We start from the raw sequence: 15,573 nt of genomic DNA, 5'->3' as shown, positions 1-15,573 counted from the left end.
ATCAATATCAATACCCTAAGCACACAGTCAGTGATGAGAGATCTAGGCACACAGATCAACAGCAACCTTAACTTCGATCACAATATCTCCACAATGGTAAGAAGAGCATTTTATAGTGCTCATCTTACAAGTAAGGGTATTGCTACCAGAAAAAAGGAGGTTATAACCTCTCTGTAGTCTTCCCTCATCAGGCCAATAACAGAGGACAACACTTCCTTTGGTATGTTTCAGTATAATTCAGTATGCAGATGACACTACCTTAATCTGTACTGCACAAAACATTCCCACCCTCCTGCAAACAACTCAACTAGCATTGTCTGACATTGAAAATGACCTTACCAAAGCTCAACTTATCCTCAATCCAAAGAAAACTCAGCTTATGATTATAACCAGTTCTAACAAAAACACTAACAGTCAATTCACTATCTACTCCACAAATGCTACTCCAATTGCTCCAGTGGCACAGTCTAAGCTATTGGGAATAACCATAGACTCCCACCTAAAATTTGATAGTCATCTCAACTTAACTATTAAAAAAGTACATGCCAAACTGGGGTAACTCTACCATATTAAACCATTTCTTACCAACAACACAAGATCAGCCATTGCTCGCTTCCAACTTCTATACACCCTACTCTATGCATCTCCCATTCTGACTAATCTCAACAAAACTGAACTAAGCAAAATGGAAGCCTGCTATAACAGAATTGCCCATATTGCAAATTGCTCATATAAAACTCATCACTGTACTGCTTTGAGACAGCTCCACTGGCTTGAACTGCCCAACCTCCCAACCTACAATCAGCTCTGCCTCTGTCATTCTATCTATTACCTCCTCAATAAGTGTCCTGCCCTCAAAAATCTAGTACATCACTCAGCCAAAAGGTCTCTTAGATCATCAAGCAAACTACTACTAGAAGTCACCAACAGCTACAATAGCTTTGGAAATGCACTATATAGTAGTTCAGTGGCTAAAAAATGGAACTATGTCCCTACTAGCATTCAAAACACATAATCCAAAGCCTCCTTTAAAGACCTCATCAGGCAACACCTCAAGCAAAGTCGGCAGTGCTATGATTGCTCCCCAGGCTAGTGAAAGCGGATAACATTTACATACTAAATCTAGAGCACTTGATAATAGTTTTCAATCTTACTCACAAACACTGGCTAATCTGCAGTGTATGTACTGTACCTGTGTACTATGTATGTATTCTACCTATGTTCCAAATTTCAGCTGTACACCACAAATCTATTAATTACCTTTATTTTTAAAATTAATATTTTTTTATTTGTTCTCTCCACTCTAACTGTTTATGTGCCGCATACCACTGTAAAAACATGTCTGTTGTAATTTGTGTGTATACTGATCATGTCTAAATAAACTTTTCTCCTCGGTCCTCTGCTGAAAAAGGGCCTTTTCAGCTCAGTCAGACACCCTGGTTAACAAATGTAAAATAAATAAAAATAAAATAAAATGTACCTTTCCAAAGACCTGCAGCAATTGGAGAGACCACAAATGCTCCTTACAAAGAAAATTCTGGGTCTTCAAGATCTGTCAATCATTGTGGCTTTTCTCTGTGTCACACAGACTGCTTAGAGGCAACATGTGCCTTCCATATAGAACAATCTGTGACCCAGCTTTAGTGGAAATGCTGCACATCATCAAGTCAAATGACACACGGGTCACTCGATCTAAGGACCTTAACCTAGTATGTGACATCAACAGATCTTGCTGGAGAGACAGATTTGTCTCTCAGAGGTAGCCCCACCTTTGGAACAAGCTTCCGTTTGATGTTAAACAAAGCCCCTTGTTAGCTCTATTTAACTGTAATTTGGATGATTGGATGGATAACCGAAAATTCAAGCCAGGGGTTCCACCTGTGCCCCTCTTGGACAAGGGCAATAGGTGCTTATTTTAGTGCCTGCTTGAACCAGACATGCTTGGGAACACAGGTTGAACTTGGCTAGACATGTAAGGATGCTGGGGATGTTAGCCTAGTAATCTGTGATCTATAGGATATATGCAAATGACCCGTAAGGACATCTAGTGTTTCAGCTATATGGCTTCAGAGTGTCCATGACTTTCTGTTTCTTCTTTTTAAGGCTTTGGAGCTACATTCAGTGCAATAGAGCCAAACCTCACTAGCTGTGGACATGTCAGGACAGCATAAGTGGACTGTTTGACTATATTTCATAAACACAGGGTCTTTACACCCATCTGATATCCGTTACCATTAAGGTCTCTGCAAAATATCCCAAATAACATCCAAAACCAAAAATTAAAAAAAATCACAGAGACAAATCAATTAGTAAAAACTACAAGAAAAACCTAGTCAAGCTAGAGTTTAAACTGTGTGATACCTTAACATTTCTGCAGTATGGCTAAACAGTCCACTTATGGTGTGTATAATACCATGTCCCAGCATTATACAAGTAAAAGTTGCCCTAAAAGTTGCCCAGTGTACCAAATTTAAAAGCATTGTGTTCAGGTTGGCATACAGATTTAGTAATCCAGGTGCAGAAAGCATCATTTGGCCCACAAAAGGACATCTACTGTACGTAATAGCAGTGCTGTCACAATAGCTTTAAATTCATTGATCACCTGCCATATCTATGCAGGACAGCAATAAGCCCAGTTTGTACTGGTCCTGTTCCTGTTGTCTGTGTGGGATTAGCCATCAAAGAAGAGAAGAATCACTTCACCAGCTGTGATTCTGGGCTACAGGTAACTTAAAGTACGCATTTGTTTTGGGGCAGCATGTAAAGGATTCCTGCAGCACAGTTAATGATGGGCAGGTACTGCAGCAGCGTGGGAAATCTTACATTCGGTGAGGGGAAACGCCCTGGATGATGACTGCTAATTCACACCTCTCTGAATTCACAATGTTCTCAAATGTTTTACTTATTAGTTGTGCAATGAGACGTATTGTGAGAGTTGTGGGAGCCTTTTATTTCATCTTGACAGGGTGTTTGTTTTTTCCCATATTTGAGCAACCATGGCAGTAGTATGGCTTATCTCTGCAAAACACAGTTTGTTCCTGATGTCACCCTCTACTTTCAGTGGGTAGGTTTTTCTGTTGCTGTGGCTCCTTTGCTTTGCATTGGAGTGATAAATAATGACTTCTCATAATGGATCCATACTAGCATACATAAAGGCAACCGCTTTCACCCTCAGGAATTAGTACTGGTTATGCCCACTGCCACCCTGGACTGCTGACTCCTCTTTGCTGTTCTTTAGCCATTCAATAGTTAAATGAACTGGGATTCCTTCATTACCGTTCCTTAAAAATTATGGCTGAATTTCAGGACAGGGTCAATGTCACATTTTTGTTCCACATTACTGAATCCAGAATAGTGTCCTCTACTGTACTGGGGGCATTGTGACGCTAGTAATGTAGGTCTGATTACACAAGCTTCCATTTTCACATGTTACCAATCAGTTTGTAGCTGCATGTCATTTTACAGTCTCAGTTAAGAGTTTCGCTGTCAACAAGAAAATAAGGTAAAGACTGCCTTCCCCTTCCCACAGCATTGTTACGGTAGCATATAAGAAGCTGCTTATTCAGTGTGAAATAAAGATGCACTAACAGGACTTGTGGCCTGTGCTTGAAGACCTGGAAAGCATTCCTAGGATTTCAAAACTTCAGCTTTGCTAGGGCTGATGTGAGTGCCATTTTTGAACTAGACACTAACACTGAATCTGCAGTCTGTAATTATAAACTTTTTGTCTACATGTAGTGTGGGACAAATAAGGAATGTGCCTTCTTTTCTTGTGTTATGCTTAATTCTTAACACTTTATAGGGTCTTCAAATGTAGTCCACAGGGACAAATGCAAAATACCTGTGAGGTGTTTATTACAGCTGACAGGTTTATTTTGTTACAGTAGGATTTGATTTCATTTACTTGTCTGACAGTGTGTGTGGGTGTGCGTGTGTGTACGTGTGCGTGTGTGTGTGTGTGTTGGGGGAAGGGATGGCACGAATGTGCACATGCTGTATAAAATGGAGAAATGCTGGCCTTAATAATTGCATTATGTCTCATGAGATGCACGTGCATCTTATCCCCCAAAAAAACTATAAAAGATAATGGAAAAAGAAACAACAAACCTTTAAAATTTTTGACTGTGTTCCTAAAGAAAGGCACCGCTCTGAATGAACAAAATAAGTGTGTTGATTTCTGCTCATTTTATTGACCATACATATTTAATCTATATTGCTGTGGTTCAACTCCAGTGCAAAGCAACATTCAGCACCTTTTAATTTAATTTTGCTTACTTGCGATACTTGCTAACGAGGTAAATCCTGTAAGGACGAACCATTTTTGCACAGTATGTAAACTAAAGCATGTGAGTTAAACCCCAAACTACAGCATGAAGTTTGTTAGTTCATATTCTTAATTCTCTGCGCTAAGCTGCAAGGCAAGTACACAGATGCTTCCTGTTTATTGTTACTATAGCATCTTCCTCCTGACAAGTTATTGCTTGGTTTTATAACCTTTGTGTGGCTTTCGTGCTGTGATATATACAATCTTGATACTGTTATATTGTAAGGAAGGACTTACTGCATGTGTTCCTTTCAGGTTATTTTAATCTGTTCCAATACTAGGAAGACAGCACCAATACCTTTCTGTGCATAAACCCCACCTTTCCAGTCCTGCTCCTTAATTTTCTTATCCCCTTTTTTCCTACTTTAATCCACCTATTCCTTCCTGCACTCTTACACAGTTACCTTTGATTATGAATGCATTATTTCCTCACTTTCTCAATCTTTCACTTGAAAGCAGATTTCTTCAACTGCTTGCTAGTGATAGTAGCAAATATATATTTTTTTCTCAGCTGTCCTTCCCTACCCCTGGTAGAAGCTCATTGAAAACTGCAGTGCATAACTGTAAGAGACTATACAAATTTATGTTTTTACAGATGGCAAGCATGCAGTTACCCAAATAGATAAATATAAGAAAGCATAACAGAAACAGTATTTGTTTTAATTAGATTTTTTATATTTTTTTAAGAATCCAAATTAACAAGATCAAAAGAAGAAAAGTCTGCAGTAACAAGATCCAAAGAAGAAGAAAAGTCTGCAGTGCCTCAAATGCCCATCAACAGTGCTGTGCATCAACCCCCAACTCCAGATAAAGTGATTTTGAACCCCCAGGCTGAGATTTCTCAAGATTTATGTCCACAGTATTCCCAAGAAACAGGAAGCCAAAGTCAAACCCAGGATGCCTTATGTGCCACAACAGAGGTTTCACAAGATACTACTCCCATCATGCAATGGATGCCTCATAAACTGCCAAATTCACCAGATAGTTCCACCCCTTGGGAGACACAGTGTAGCTCCCCTACACCACAGGCAACAGTGAGTGCAGTCCCTTCAGGTGAGAGTACCATGTCAGTGAGAAGGGCAGCATCAGAGACACAGTATCATTCCTTCACAGTACCAGATGAACAAGAGCAGAGTGTGACAGCCAAGGTCTCCACATCATCAGATCTAAAACAGAACATCACTTATATCGTGGAACAGCACCCAGAGGGTCTGTCATTGTTTAAAGTGCGGAATGCCTACGCATCACATTTCAAGCATCATATTCCTCTGGATGGATACTCCTCCATCAGTCACCTACTAAGTGACATGAGTGACATCGTCAGCTTGAAAGGGATAGGGGCGCAAACAATGGTTTACCCAGCTAAATCAAAGCCAAACTCACATGTTCAGAATGACTCTGGTAAGAGTTATTGTTCTTTCTTGTCAAAATGTTTTATTTTTATTTTTACTGCCAAACCAATGAAAATAGCAATCTGAGGAAGTCAGATGCATCTGTGCAATGATTTAGACAGTGCATGCCACACTAATAGTATAATTTTCATTTTCACTGTATAGAGACACATCCCTATTCATTTTAGATCCTGTCTCTGTTATTTTCTAATCTCTTACTGACAGTTTCTGTGTATACTTTGTAACATGTACTTTGCTGTTTGTTCTATGCCAATATACTGCTGTCCTTATTTTTGCAGAAAGTCTCGATTTTCTTCTCATATTTTTGGTCTGCCCCTCATAAAAGTTTTATGTTTGGGAAAAATCACTGAATCCTGGAGTCACTAAATAACGACATACATTTGTGTCTCAGACTTCATCCATCCATCCACAACCCCTTCTACCATTTTTGCACATGGCGTCAGGGTGTGACTTCAACAGTGACAATTATCTAGAGCCAAGGTTTACACGGCCATCCTTGAGAAGATGCATGCTAATACAAAACTTGTTATTCTAGCAGCTTTCCAACTTTGTAAGAAGAATTTTTAAACATTTGTTTGGGGCCTTTTTCCCATCATTATTTTTGACTTTTTCCAGATTTTTTACACTAAAAGGTTGAGAGTTGTGTGCCAGTATTATTACATTGGATTAAAACACACCATCACACATATGTTTTCTTTACAATTGTCCTCATTCCACTACCAGATTTTGTTATGGCTTAAGATGCCTCAAAATATGAAATGATCAATTGTTACCGATGAGACTCACAGTCATTCTGGCACATTAAGTAATGATTCCCTCAGGAAATATAGCATTCACGAAAAAGCAGACAGAAACACAAACATGCACATGCGTACAAACACACACACGCAAACACATAGGTAAGTGCTCATGCACGTGTGCTCACACAGACACACACACACACACACACACACACACACACACACACACACACACACACACACACACACACACAGACATGCCCAATATACTTATCAGTAGAAAAAAACTCACGGGTGTTCTTCAATTGTGCATAGGGTCACATTTGCTGACTCTATAAATGTGTTAAGAATCGAGTATACTATAAGAAACAAACAAACACACATACACAACTAACACACCAAAGAACCAGTGTCCCATTTTCAAGTCAGAAAGCCTAGGTTCTTAGGTGTATACTAGACTAATGATCACTAGGGATCTTATAAGCCTCACTATACAAACCAGATGTGACCCACAAATTTGATTTATATATGGGGTGATTTACTGACTGCCTCTGTCCTTCAGAGAAATAGGTGCCAAATCAGAGGTGAATTTCTGATTATCCATCCGGTGGTGCAAGTGGCATTTAAATATGGTTAGGGAAAAATTCTGCTTCACATGGATAGGGACCCTGTTCCTTTGTCAGGATCCAAACCAAAGTATCACAGACTCACTCATTGGTCCCTAAAATTTCCTAACATGAAAATTATAAAAGAGGTATTTCAAAATTCCATACACAAAGTTTACATAAAACACACGTGCGTGCACACGCACGCGCACACACCTGCGTGCACGCGAGTGCACACACACACACACACACACACACACACACACGCATGCGTACACACGCGCACACACACACAGACGTGCGCACACGCACACTCTGATTTGTGAAAACAGCAACATAATGCCAGTCAACATTAACACACTAGCTCATGAAATGATCACTGCCTGACAGTTGTAGGGTCCAGCACTCAGTCCTAACCTCCAGTCATAGTCTGTTTAAAATTTATTTTCCCTATGTCTGCATGGGCTTTCTGTAGGTAAACTGAACTACTTTCATCCCTCACATATCAAAAAAAAAAAATGCTAATTGACTACTAAATTGCCCATGAAGTACAAGGATTCTTTTTTATTTTTATTTGATCCCACATTTCTTTTATCACAGCCAGATTTGTCTGCCCTAATAGTCAGTGGTTAACTTGATCAGATTTTTGCTATAGTTGATTTTCAAGTAGTCAGCTACCCCATAATTTCCTGCTTTTTTCATTTCTTCGTAATTGTATGACTGAATTTAGCATACTTAAGTTATGGGAGTGTGGACAGCGAAAGCCTCCTCATATGAATTTTTTTAAATATATATCTAGGGTGGTTCTACTTTTTTTGAGGTTTAATGGTATGTTTTTTACTTTAGGAGTACTTGGTTGGCTTTAGTAAACTTTTAATGCGTCAAAGTGAAAAAAAATTTCTCATCCAGTAAGCTTTTTGTTCGATACTTAGACGCCATTCTTCAGACTGAATGAAAAAGCGTAAAATTCAGCATTATATACTTGGAAAAATTAAGACTTCATCATTAAAACATTTACATAATTAATCTAATCAAAACAACATATGCCTATATTAATGCTTCAACTTCTTTCTCTTTAAATAGATGTTGAAGTTTTCCTTGTCATTTAGTTCCAGAAAGTTGCTGGCATCCTACCAGCAATATTCCTCCCAGTCAAATTCTTCCTGTTCATCTTAACCTATTATTAAAATTGGGTACACAATCTAAGACAAAGAACTTTGGTGAACCACTGCATTTTGTTATACAATGTTTTCCCCATGTACTATTTAAGCAATAACCCACGTCTGGGAGTGGGTAATGCCGGAGTTATCCATGGTTAGTATGGTACAAAGGCACCCGTGGGTAAATCCAGCATTGCCCACACCCAGACAGGAGTTATTGCTGTTATACAATGACATTTAAGAAAAAAATACTTACTTTTCTTAAATAATGTCTTTGTAGAATGCCTCCATGATGCCCTTCTGTGGTTTTCCGCTGTCCTGGGGCTTTTTCTGATATACTGCGCATGCTAGGAAGCAATGGAGAAAAGAAGATCTACATTGCTTTTTTTTTTTTAATTCAAAATTTAAAAAGTAAAAAGAAGAAATCAGGAGACATTTTACTTTTGGCTGAGCCGAGACAGACAAAATAAAAGGATAATCAGGTACATTTCTTTAATTTTGCAGAACTTACCTGATTATCCTTTTATTTTTGTCTGTGCCATCTCCCTCATTTGCTTTAAGTCTCCCAGTTCCTTTTTTTATTAAAAAAAAAAAAAAAAAAAAAAAAGAAAGAAAAGAAGAAAAAGAAAAGTAAAAAACGTACGAGAAATACTAACAGTAAAAAGTCCGGCATCCGGTCCTTTTCCCGTTGGTATAGTCTCCAATTTACAAAGGGCACGGCTGGCCAATCAGCGCGCTTGTTTTTTAAAATTAATTGCCAGTCATTGTATACATTTGTCTATTTTTTATTTATTTTTTATTTATTTAATATTTGTTGACCGGGAAAGTCCGACTAGGTTTCACAGAGCCTGTTTTCAGCAGAGGCCCAGGGAGGAATGCTCCAGATTCTATTACTATACTAGTACCATATAAATACCATAATACCATATAAATACCATATAATACCATATAATACTAGTACTAATACCATATAAATGCTCAAGGACCCTTTAATACAACTCTAGTAATTCTGCCTATATAATATGCAGAACAAAAGGAGCAAACAGATAAATGCACTAAAAATTTAGATTTGGATGTCTAAAACCCCTAATTAAAATCTTAACATTTTTATATAAATTTCTTTTGCATCCACCATCAAATACTGGAAGTATTTACAACTCAAGCATTTGAACATTCCATTTTTGCTCTCTTTAGCATTTCAAAAACTCAATTTACTTTGAAAAATATTCTTAAAATTCTTCCCACTTTTATTTACAAAAATAGGAACTTCCCACACCATTTTCAGGGAAACTGCTTAAAATATTCCAATTCTGTTTGACAATTTCCTTAATCTGCTTTCCATCTAAGGCATATTGCACCACTATTCCCATTCTGTAGTTTTTAGAATTTTTGTTAAGTTCTATATTATTTGTATTATTATTAATTTGAGAACTATTTACTTTATCAAAATTAAGTCTCACTATTTTCTCAGGGTAACCACTAGAAATCAACTTAGTACATAACGAAGCTCCTTCTTTCAAAAATAATTCATCACTATCGGTCAAATCACTAACTCTCTTCACTTGCCTTTTAACTATATTATTTTTCATACCAATGGGATGCATACTTCCATATTCTAAATAGGTATTATTTTGTACGTCTTTTTTTATATATTTTGGTTTTCAATTCATTATTTTCTTTATAAACTTCAGCATCTAAGAAATGTACTTACTGAGTCTGAATGTCTTTTATCCCTTTAGAAAAATTTGATTAAATTGAAACCTTTAGAGTAGGGCAATTTATTTTTTGAAAGTAGTATATCTGTGAACAGAATGCCAAAAGGGGTATGAGTTAATAAGACGCCTAATGGCAGTGATTACCCAAAGAGCTCATAGAGAGGTTAATTGAGCTCTGTCAAAAAACTGGCTTGAAATATATGGCTATACTAATAGATTATTACAAACAAAGGGTTCGTGAACTTAATGAAAGTATTAAGCTAAATTATTTTAAGCTTAAAGAATATACCACTGTTGATAATTTTGAGATTAAATTTTGTCTCATAAAAGATAAATTAAAGAGAATGAAACTGTGAAGAAAAGAAAACTTAAGAAATTCGAAAGGTATCGGGCAGACTGTTGGAGGAGCATTGGCATATCAAGTGAATGAGAATGAAATTGTGAAGAAAAGAAAACTTAAGTTCGAAAGGGATCGGGCAGACTGTGAGAGGAGCATTGGCATATCAAGTGAATGAAGTAGCAGAGGTAGATGCTACAAGTAGTTCGGATTCCAGTGGATGATAACAAGGTTTTTATAAGTTCATCTGAAGTTACTTCTGAATTAAGGAGATCAGAACGGTTGGCACAAAAAGGAGCTATGAATGGAAATCGCAATAAAATGAATTACAACAATGGCTACAGTGCCAAGCAAAGAATGAAAGTTAAGGAAGACAGGGTTTTTTCAACCTGTGAATATTTAATCAAGACACAGGTACTGGCGAGCATACATGGGCACAGACAGTAGCACCTGCAACCATGGGGAAACAAGGGACAGGCAAGAAGGCAAAACGTATGCAGAGAAGAATCAGAAATAGAAGGGGAGAAAGAAGAGTACTTGAAATTAAAAGGTATTATTTCTGACTGTATTTTAAGATCTATAACCTGTCACATAGACCTTTAAGTTTTGATGAACTGCAAGTTCTGAAAAAAGGCTGGACTTTTGTACCTGCAGCAGGAGATGAGATTTGTGAATTGCTAAATATTTTAAGGGGTTATGTGAGAAAGTTGAACTTTAAACTTGTTTTTGAGCAAAAAGAAAAAAGTGATTATGGTTTTACTAAGTCGAGTTGTTATCCCCCATTTAATCCTAAGTTTATTTCTAGGGGTACCCTGAGAAAATAGTGAGACTTAATTTTGATGAAGTAAGTAGTTCTTGAATTAATAAAAATAAAAATACTTCTCCTTTCGGCTGCTCCCGTTAGGGGTCGTCACAGCAGATCAAAATAAAAATAAAAATACTGAACTTAGTAAAAATTCTAAGAACTATAGAATGGGAGTGTTGATGCAATATTCATTAGATGGAAAACAGATTAAGGACATTGTAAAAGAGAATTGGCAGGTTTTAAGTCATTTTCCTGACATCAGAAAAGTGATGGGGGAAGCTCCTATTTTAGTAAATAAAAGATGGAAGAATTTTTAGAATATTTTTCAAAGTATTTCATTTATTTATTATTTGTTTATCGGGAAAGTCCAATGTGGAACAAAGCCAATTTTCAGCAGTGGCTTGGAGAAAAACACTCCAGACACATGTGTTTGTAATATGGGAGGAAACTGGAGTACCCGGAGGAAGCCCACTTGAATACAGGAAAGACCTGCAGACTCCGCACAGAAGGCACCCCAGCTGAGAATCGAACCGGAGAACCTCTTGCTGTGAGGCAACAACACAACTGCTGCCCACTGTGCCACCCAAAAGTTGAGTTTTAGAAATGCTAAAGAGATTAAAAAAGGGATATTCAAATGTTTGAGTTGTAACTATTGCAAGTATTTAATGGTGGATGCAAAAAAGAAAAAATTATATAAAAAAATGTTAAGATTTAATTAGGGTTTTTGTACACAACGAATCTACATTTTGAGTCCATTTATCTGTTTGCTCATCTAGTCCTGCATATTATGTAGGCAGAGCTACTAGAGAGTTAATATAAAAGGGTGCATGAGCATTTATATGCTATTAGTAAAATAGACATAAATAATGCGTCGGGATAACATTATTATATAACAAAATATAGTGGTTCACCAAAGTTCTTAGTGTTAGATTGTGTACCCAATTTTAATAATGCATTAGATGAACAGGAAGAATTAGACTGGAGGGAATATTGATACTTATGTTAGATGCCAGCAACCCTCTGGTACAAAATGACAAGGAAAACTTCAAGATCTATTTAAAGAGAAAGACTGCAAGCACAAATTGTTTTGATTGGATTAATTATGTAAATCTTTTAATGATGAAGTCTTAATTGTCGCAAGTATATAATGCTGAATTTTACTCTTTCATTTAGTCTGAAGTCCAAGTATTGACGAAAGTGCTTACTGGATGAGAAATTTTTAAGTTTGCTATTTTTTTTTTTTTTTTATATTTATTTTTACAGGTGTGTTGGTCCATTTTATGCATTATTTAGTTACCTTTAGTGTTTGCTCACGAGTGTAAACTGATTGCTTGGAATGTGATCTTTTTAGATGTTCTTCATATAGTGATCATTGCTGCAGTAGCCCTAGCTGTATGTGTTATTATATCCTGCCAAGGATATAACAGGCAGCCAGCTTCCAAAGCTTCAGGACACCTTCCATACACCCAAGCTGTCAAGCTATTCAAGCTGAGCTGACTAAAAGACATGCTTGGGCATGAAGCCCCACAGTGCTTTACTGCCACTGAAAAACATGCTTCTGTGACGCCCGTGCTGTGGCCCAGCAATCAAGGAGCCTCAGTCCTCACCACTAACACCAGAGAGGGCATCTCATATAGGAGGAAAGGATAACAAATGCACACAGTAAAGTGCAATTTCCCTTAAGAGCACACAGAGGTCACAGTCAGTCTGGGGCTGGTCACTCCCTTGCTCTCCAGGTCCCCAATAAGACACCCCACTGGCACAGCTATAGGGTCCAGATCTCAGCCTACTGGGCAAGCTAAAATCTCCAGCACCCTCTCTGTCCAACCAGTGCTTTGTGTCCCTGCCCAAGTAGCTGACACACACACACTTTGAGATAAGAGGTTATACGACCACAACATAAACAAGGTTCACTTGGAGAACCAAATGAGGGAATGAGACCGAAAATAATCCAAATGTTATCAGAGTCACTTTATTCGAAAGCCACCAAAAAAAACAATACGACCACACAGACACTTCTGGGGAAGGCTGGCACAAGTTCTCCAGCTGTGTCACTTTTACCCAGACTATACGTTAGTACCAGCTGCCACCACCCAGCTAATATTATCAGCTACCCAAAGGCCCTTAAAAGAGTGTCCAGTTATTACTGTGCAATATTATTATCCAATTGGTAGTATAACTAATCAGTGACTTGGACAGTAAAGTCTATAAATATGCAATGTAATGTAGAACTTAACTTGTCTCTACACAAACCAGCCACATTTAAAAGATTTTAAAATATTTAATAATAAATAATTAAAACCACAAGACAATACCTTCTACTACACAGTCAGTGCTATTAAGAGTTCAGAGCTCACACAGAAATACTTAAAATAATTCAGTAGTACAGTTCTGACATAGAAAAACACAGACTAATCTTTCTAGATTCTAGCTATAACTAAAAGAAAACACAAGTCTAAGATAACTTACATAAGAAAACAGGCAGAATGTTCTGAGTTTGATGGTCAAGACAAAAATGCTTAATAATCTCTGGTTCTCACTATTTAAATTGAAACTGCAGTTCTGCTAAACATTACATCATCTTTTACACTTTCCGAAAACAGGCAGAATGCTGTGAGTTAGATGGTCAAGACAAAAAATGCTTACCCTCTGGTTCTCACTGTTTAAATTGAAACTGCAGTTCTGGTAAACATTACATCATCTTTTACACTTTCGTGGTGTTCCCAGGCTGACAGATTAATTGCTTTTACATTCTTAACATCTCCCTTTTGTTATCTTGCAGCTGGTCAGGAAACAGAGCAATAAAAATACATTTGCATGTTTAAATCTAGCAATTTAACTCTTGGTTAAAACAATAGAAAGAATTTCTTCATCTAGACTTTTTGGTACCACATGCTTTACTTTGATCAGTAGAGTGCACTGTTGTCACATTTATTTCCAGTTCCACATGTAACAGTATTTCTTTACATTTAAGACAACAAGCCTGTAGTTTACATTCATATTTACAAATGATAGAATAATTCTATCTGGCTAGGCTGGCAGCCTTCACCCTTCTCTACCAGTCTTCACCCCCCCCCCCCCCCAGGAGAACTCAAGCTAGTTTTTCAAGTGACCCTTGAGAAACGCCGCTTGAGAGGCTTAGGTCTGAGTGTACCTACCCCATTCCCTGTCTTGAGAACCCATCTGCATTGGCATTGCTACTCCCACTGCGGTTCTGCACTAACATATCATATGCTTGCAACCCCAGGCTCCATCTTAGCAACTTGGCATTTTGCTGGCTGGCTCTGTTTAACCATGTTAGGGGGTTGTGATCTGTCATAACAGTGATTTTCCTTTCATACAGATAAGGCTGAAGATTCTGCAGTGCCCACACTATGGCTAAACATTCCTTCTCTACAGCTGCATAGAATTCCTCCCTGGGTTGGAGCCTACAACTGAGATAAACCACTGGGTACTCTTCCCCCCCTGAAGAAATTTGGCTAAGTATAGCCTCCACCCCATGGTTTGAAGCATCCACCTGCACAACAAATTATTTGCTGTAATCTGGACTGGCTAACACAGGGGGTCCTCCCAAAGCTTCTTTAAGCTTCTGGAATACTTGCTCACATGCTGTGGTCCACACTACCTTATCTGGCCTGTTCTTCCTTATCAGGTCTGTGAGGGGAGAAACTATGGTACTATAACTGGGGACGAACTTTCTGTAGTACCCTGCTGTCCCTAAAAATATCCTCAGGGACTGTTGGACTCTTGAATCACCCCTAGTTCCAACATCTCCTGGACCTCCTCCCTCAGGGTCTGTCTAACTCTCTGAGGCACCCTATAAGGGGCCTGCCTAATAGGCCTTTGGGGTCCTGTATCCACTTGGTGCTGCACCAGGTGGGTGCACTCTTGTTTCCCAGTGAACATGTCCCCATATTCCTGCAACACTGCTCGGATTTCTCAAACATGGGTAGGAGATAGCTGCAGGGACATTGCTACCCTTTTCACTGAGGTGTCAGCCCGATCCTCACTGAGGAGATCAGTCCCCAGATCTCCCTCAGACTCCTCCTGCAATCCACCGCAAATGCTCAACACAAGGTCCTCCATATCATGGTGAGGTTTCATCATGTTAACATGGTACAGTTTGTGCCCCTGCCGTCTGTCTAGCAGTTCCACCATGTAGTTAACATCACTTACCTTTGTTACCACCTTGTAGGGTCCCTCCCAAGCTGCTTGCAGCTTGTTGTGTCTGACAGGAATGAGAACCATTACCTGCTGCCCTACAGCATACTCTCTAGCTCGAGCATTCCTGTCATACCACACATTTTCTGTTGTTGGGCTTCTGCCAGGTTCTCCTGGGCCAAGCCCACGAGTTCCTTGAGCCTTGTCCTGAGGTTCAGGAAATATGCCACAACAGACTCCTTGTGAGACTCGCATTCACCTTCCCACTCATCTCAAATTAAATCTAGTGATCCCCTCACCCTATACCCATACAG

General features: G+C 38.5%; 1 protein-coding gene across 2 annotated transcripts in view; it reads left to right on the top strand.

The window, feature by feature from the left end:
• LOC122809657 overlaps nt 1-15,573 on the top strand; it is a 673,939-nt gene that overhangs the window by 559,157 nt on the left and 99,209 nt on the right. For both annotated transcript variants that reach the window (XM_044081325.1, XM_044081317.1), the window contains one exon: nt 5,012-5,725. In XM_044081325.1, the coding sequence (XP_043937260.1) occupies nt 5,012-5,725 (714 nt within the window). The remainder of the gene's footprint in view (nt 1-5,011; nt 5,726-15,573) is intronic.

This window comes from Protopterus annectens, chromosome 1.part1 (genome assembly GCF_019279795.1).
Source record: "Protopterus annectens isolate FY-2018-M chromosome 1.part1, PAN1.0, whole genome shotgun sequence".
NCBI lineage: Eukaryota > Metazoa > Chordata > Ceratodontiformes > Protopteridae > Protopterus > Protopterus annectens.
Note: the sequence above shows the minus strand (reverse complement) of the source record. Positions and strands in the feature narration are given on the sequence as shown.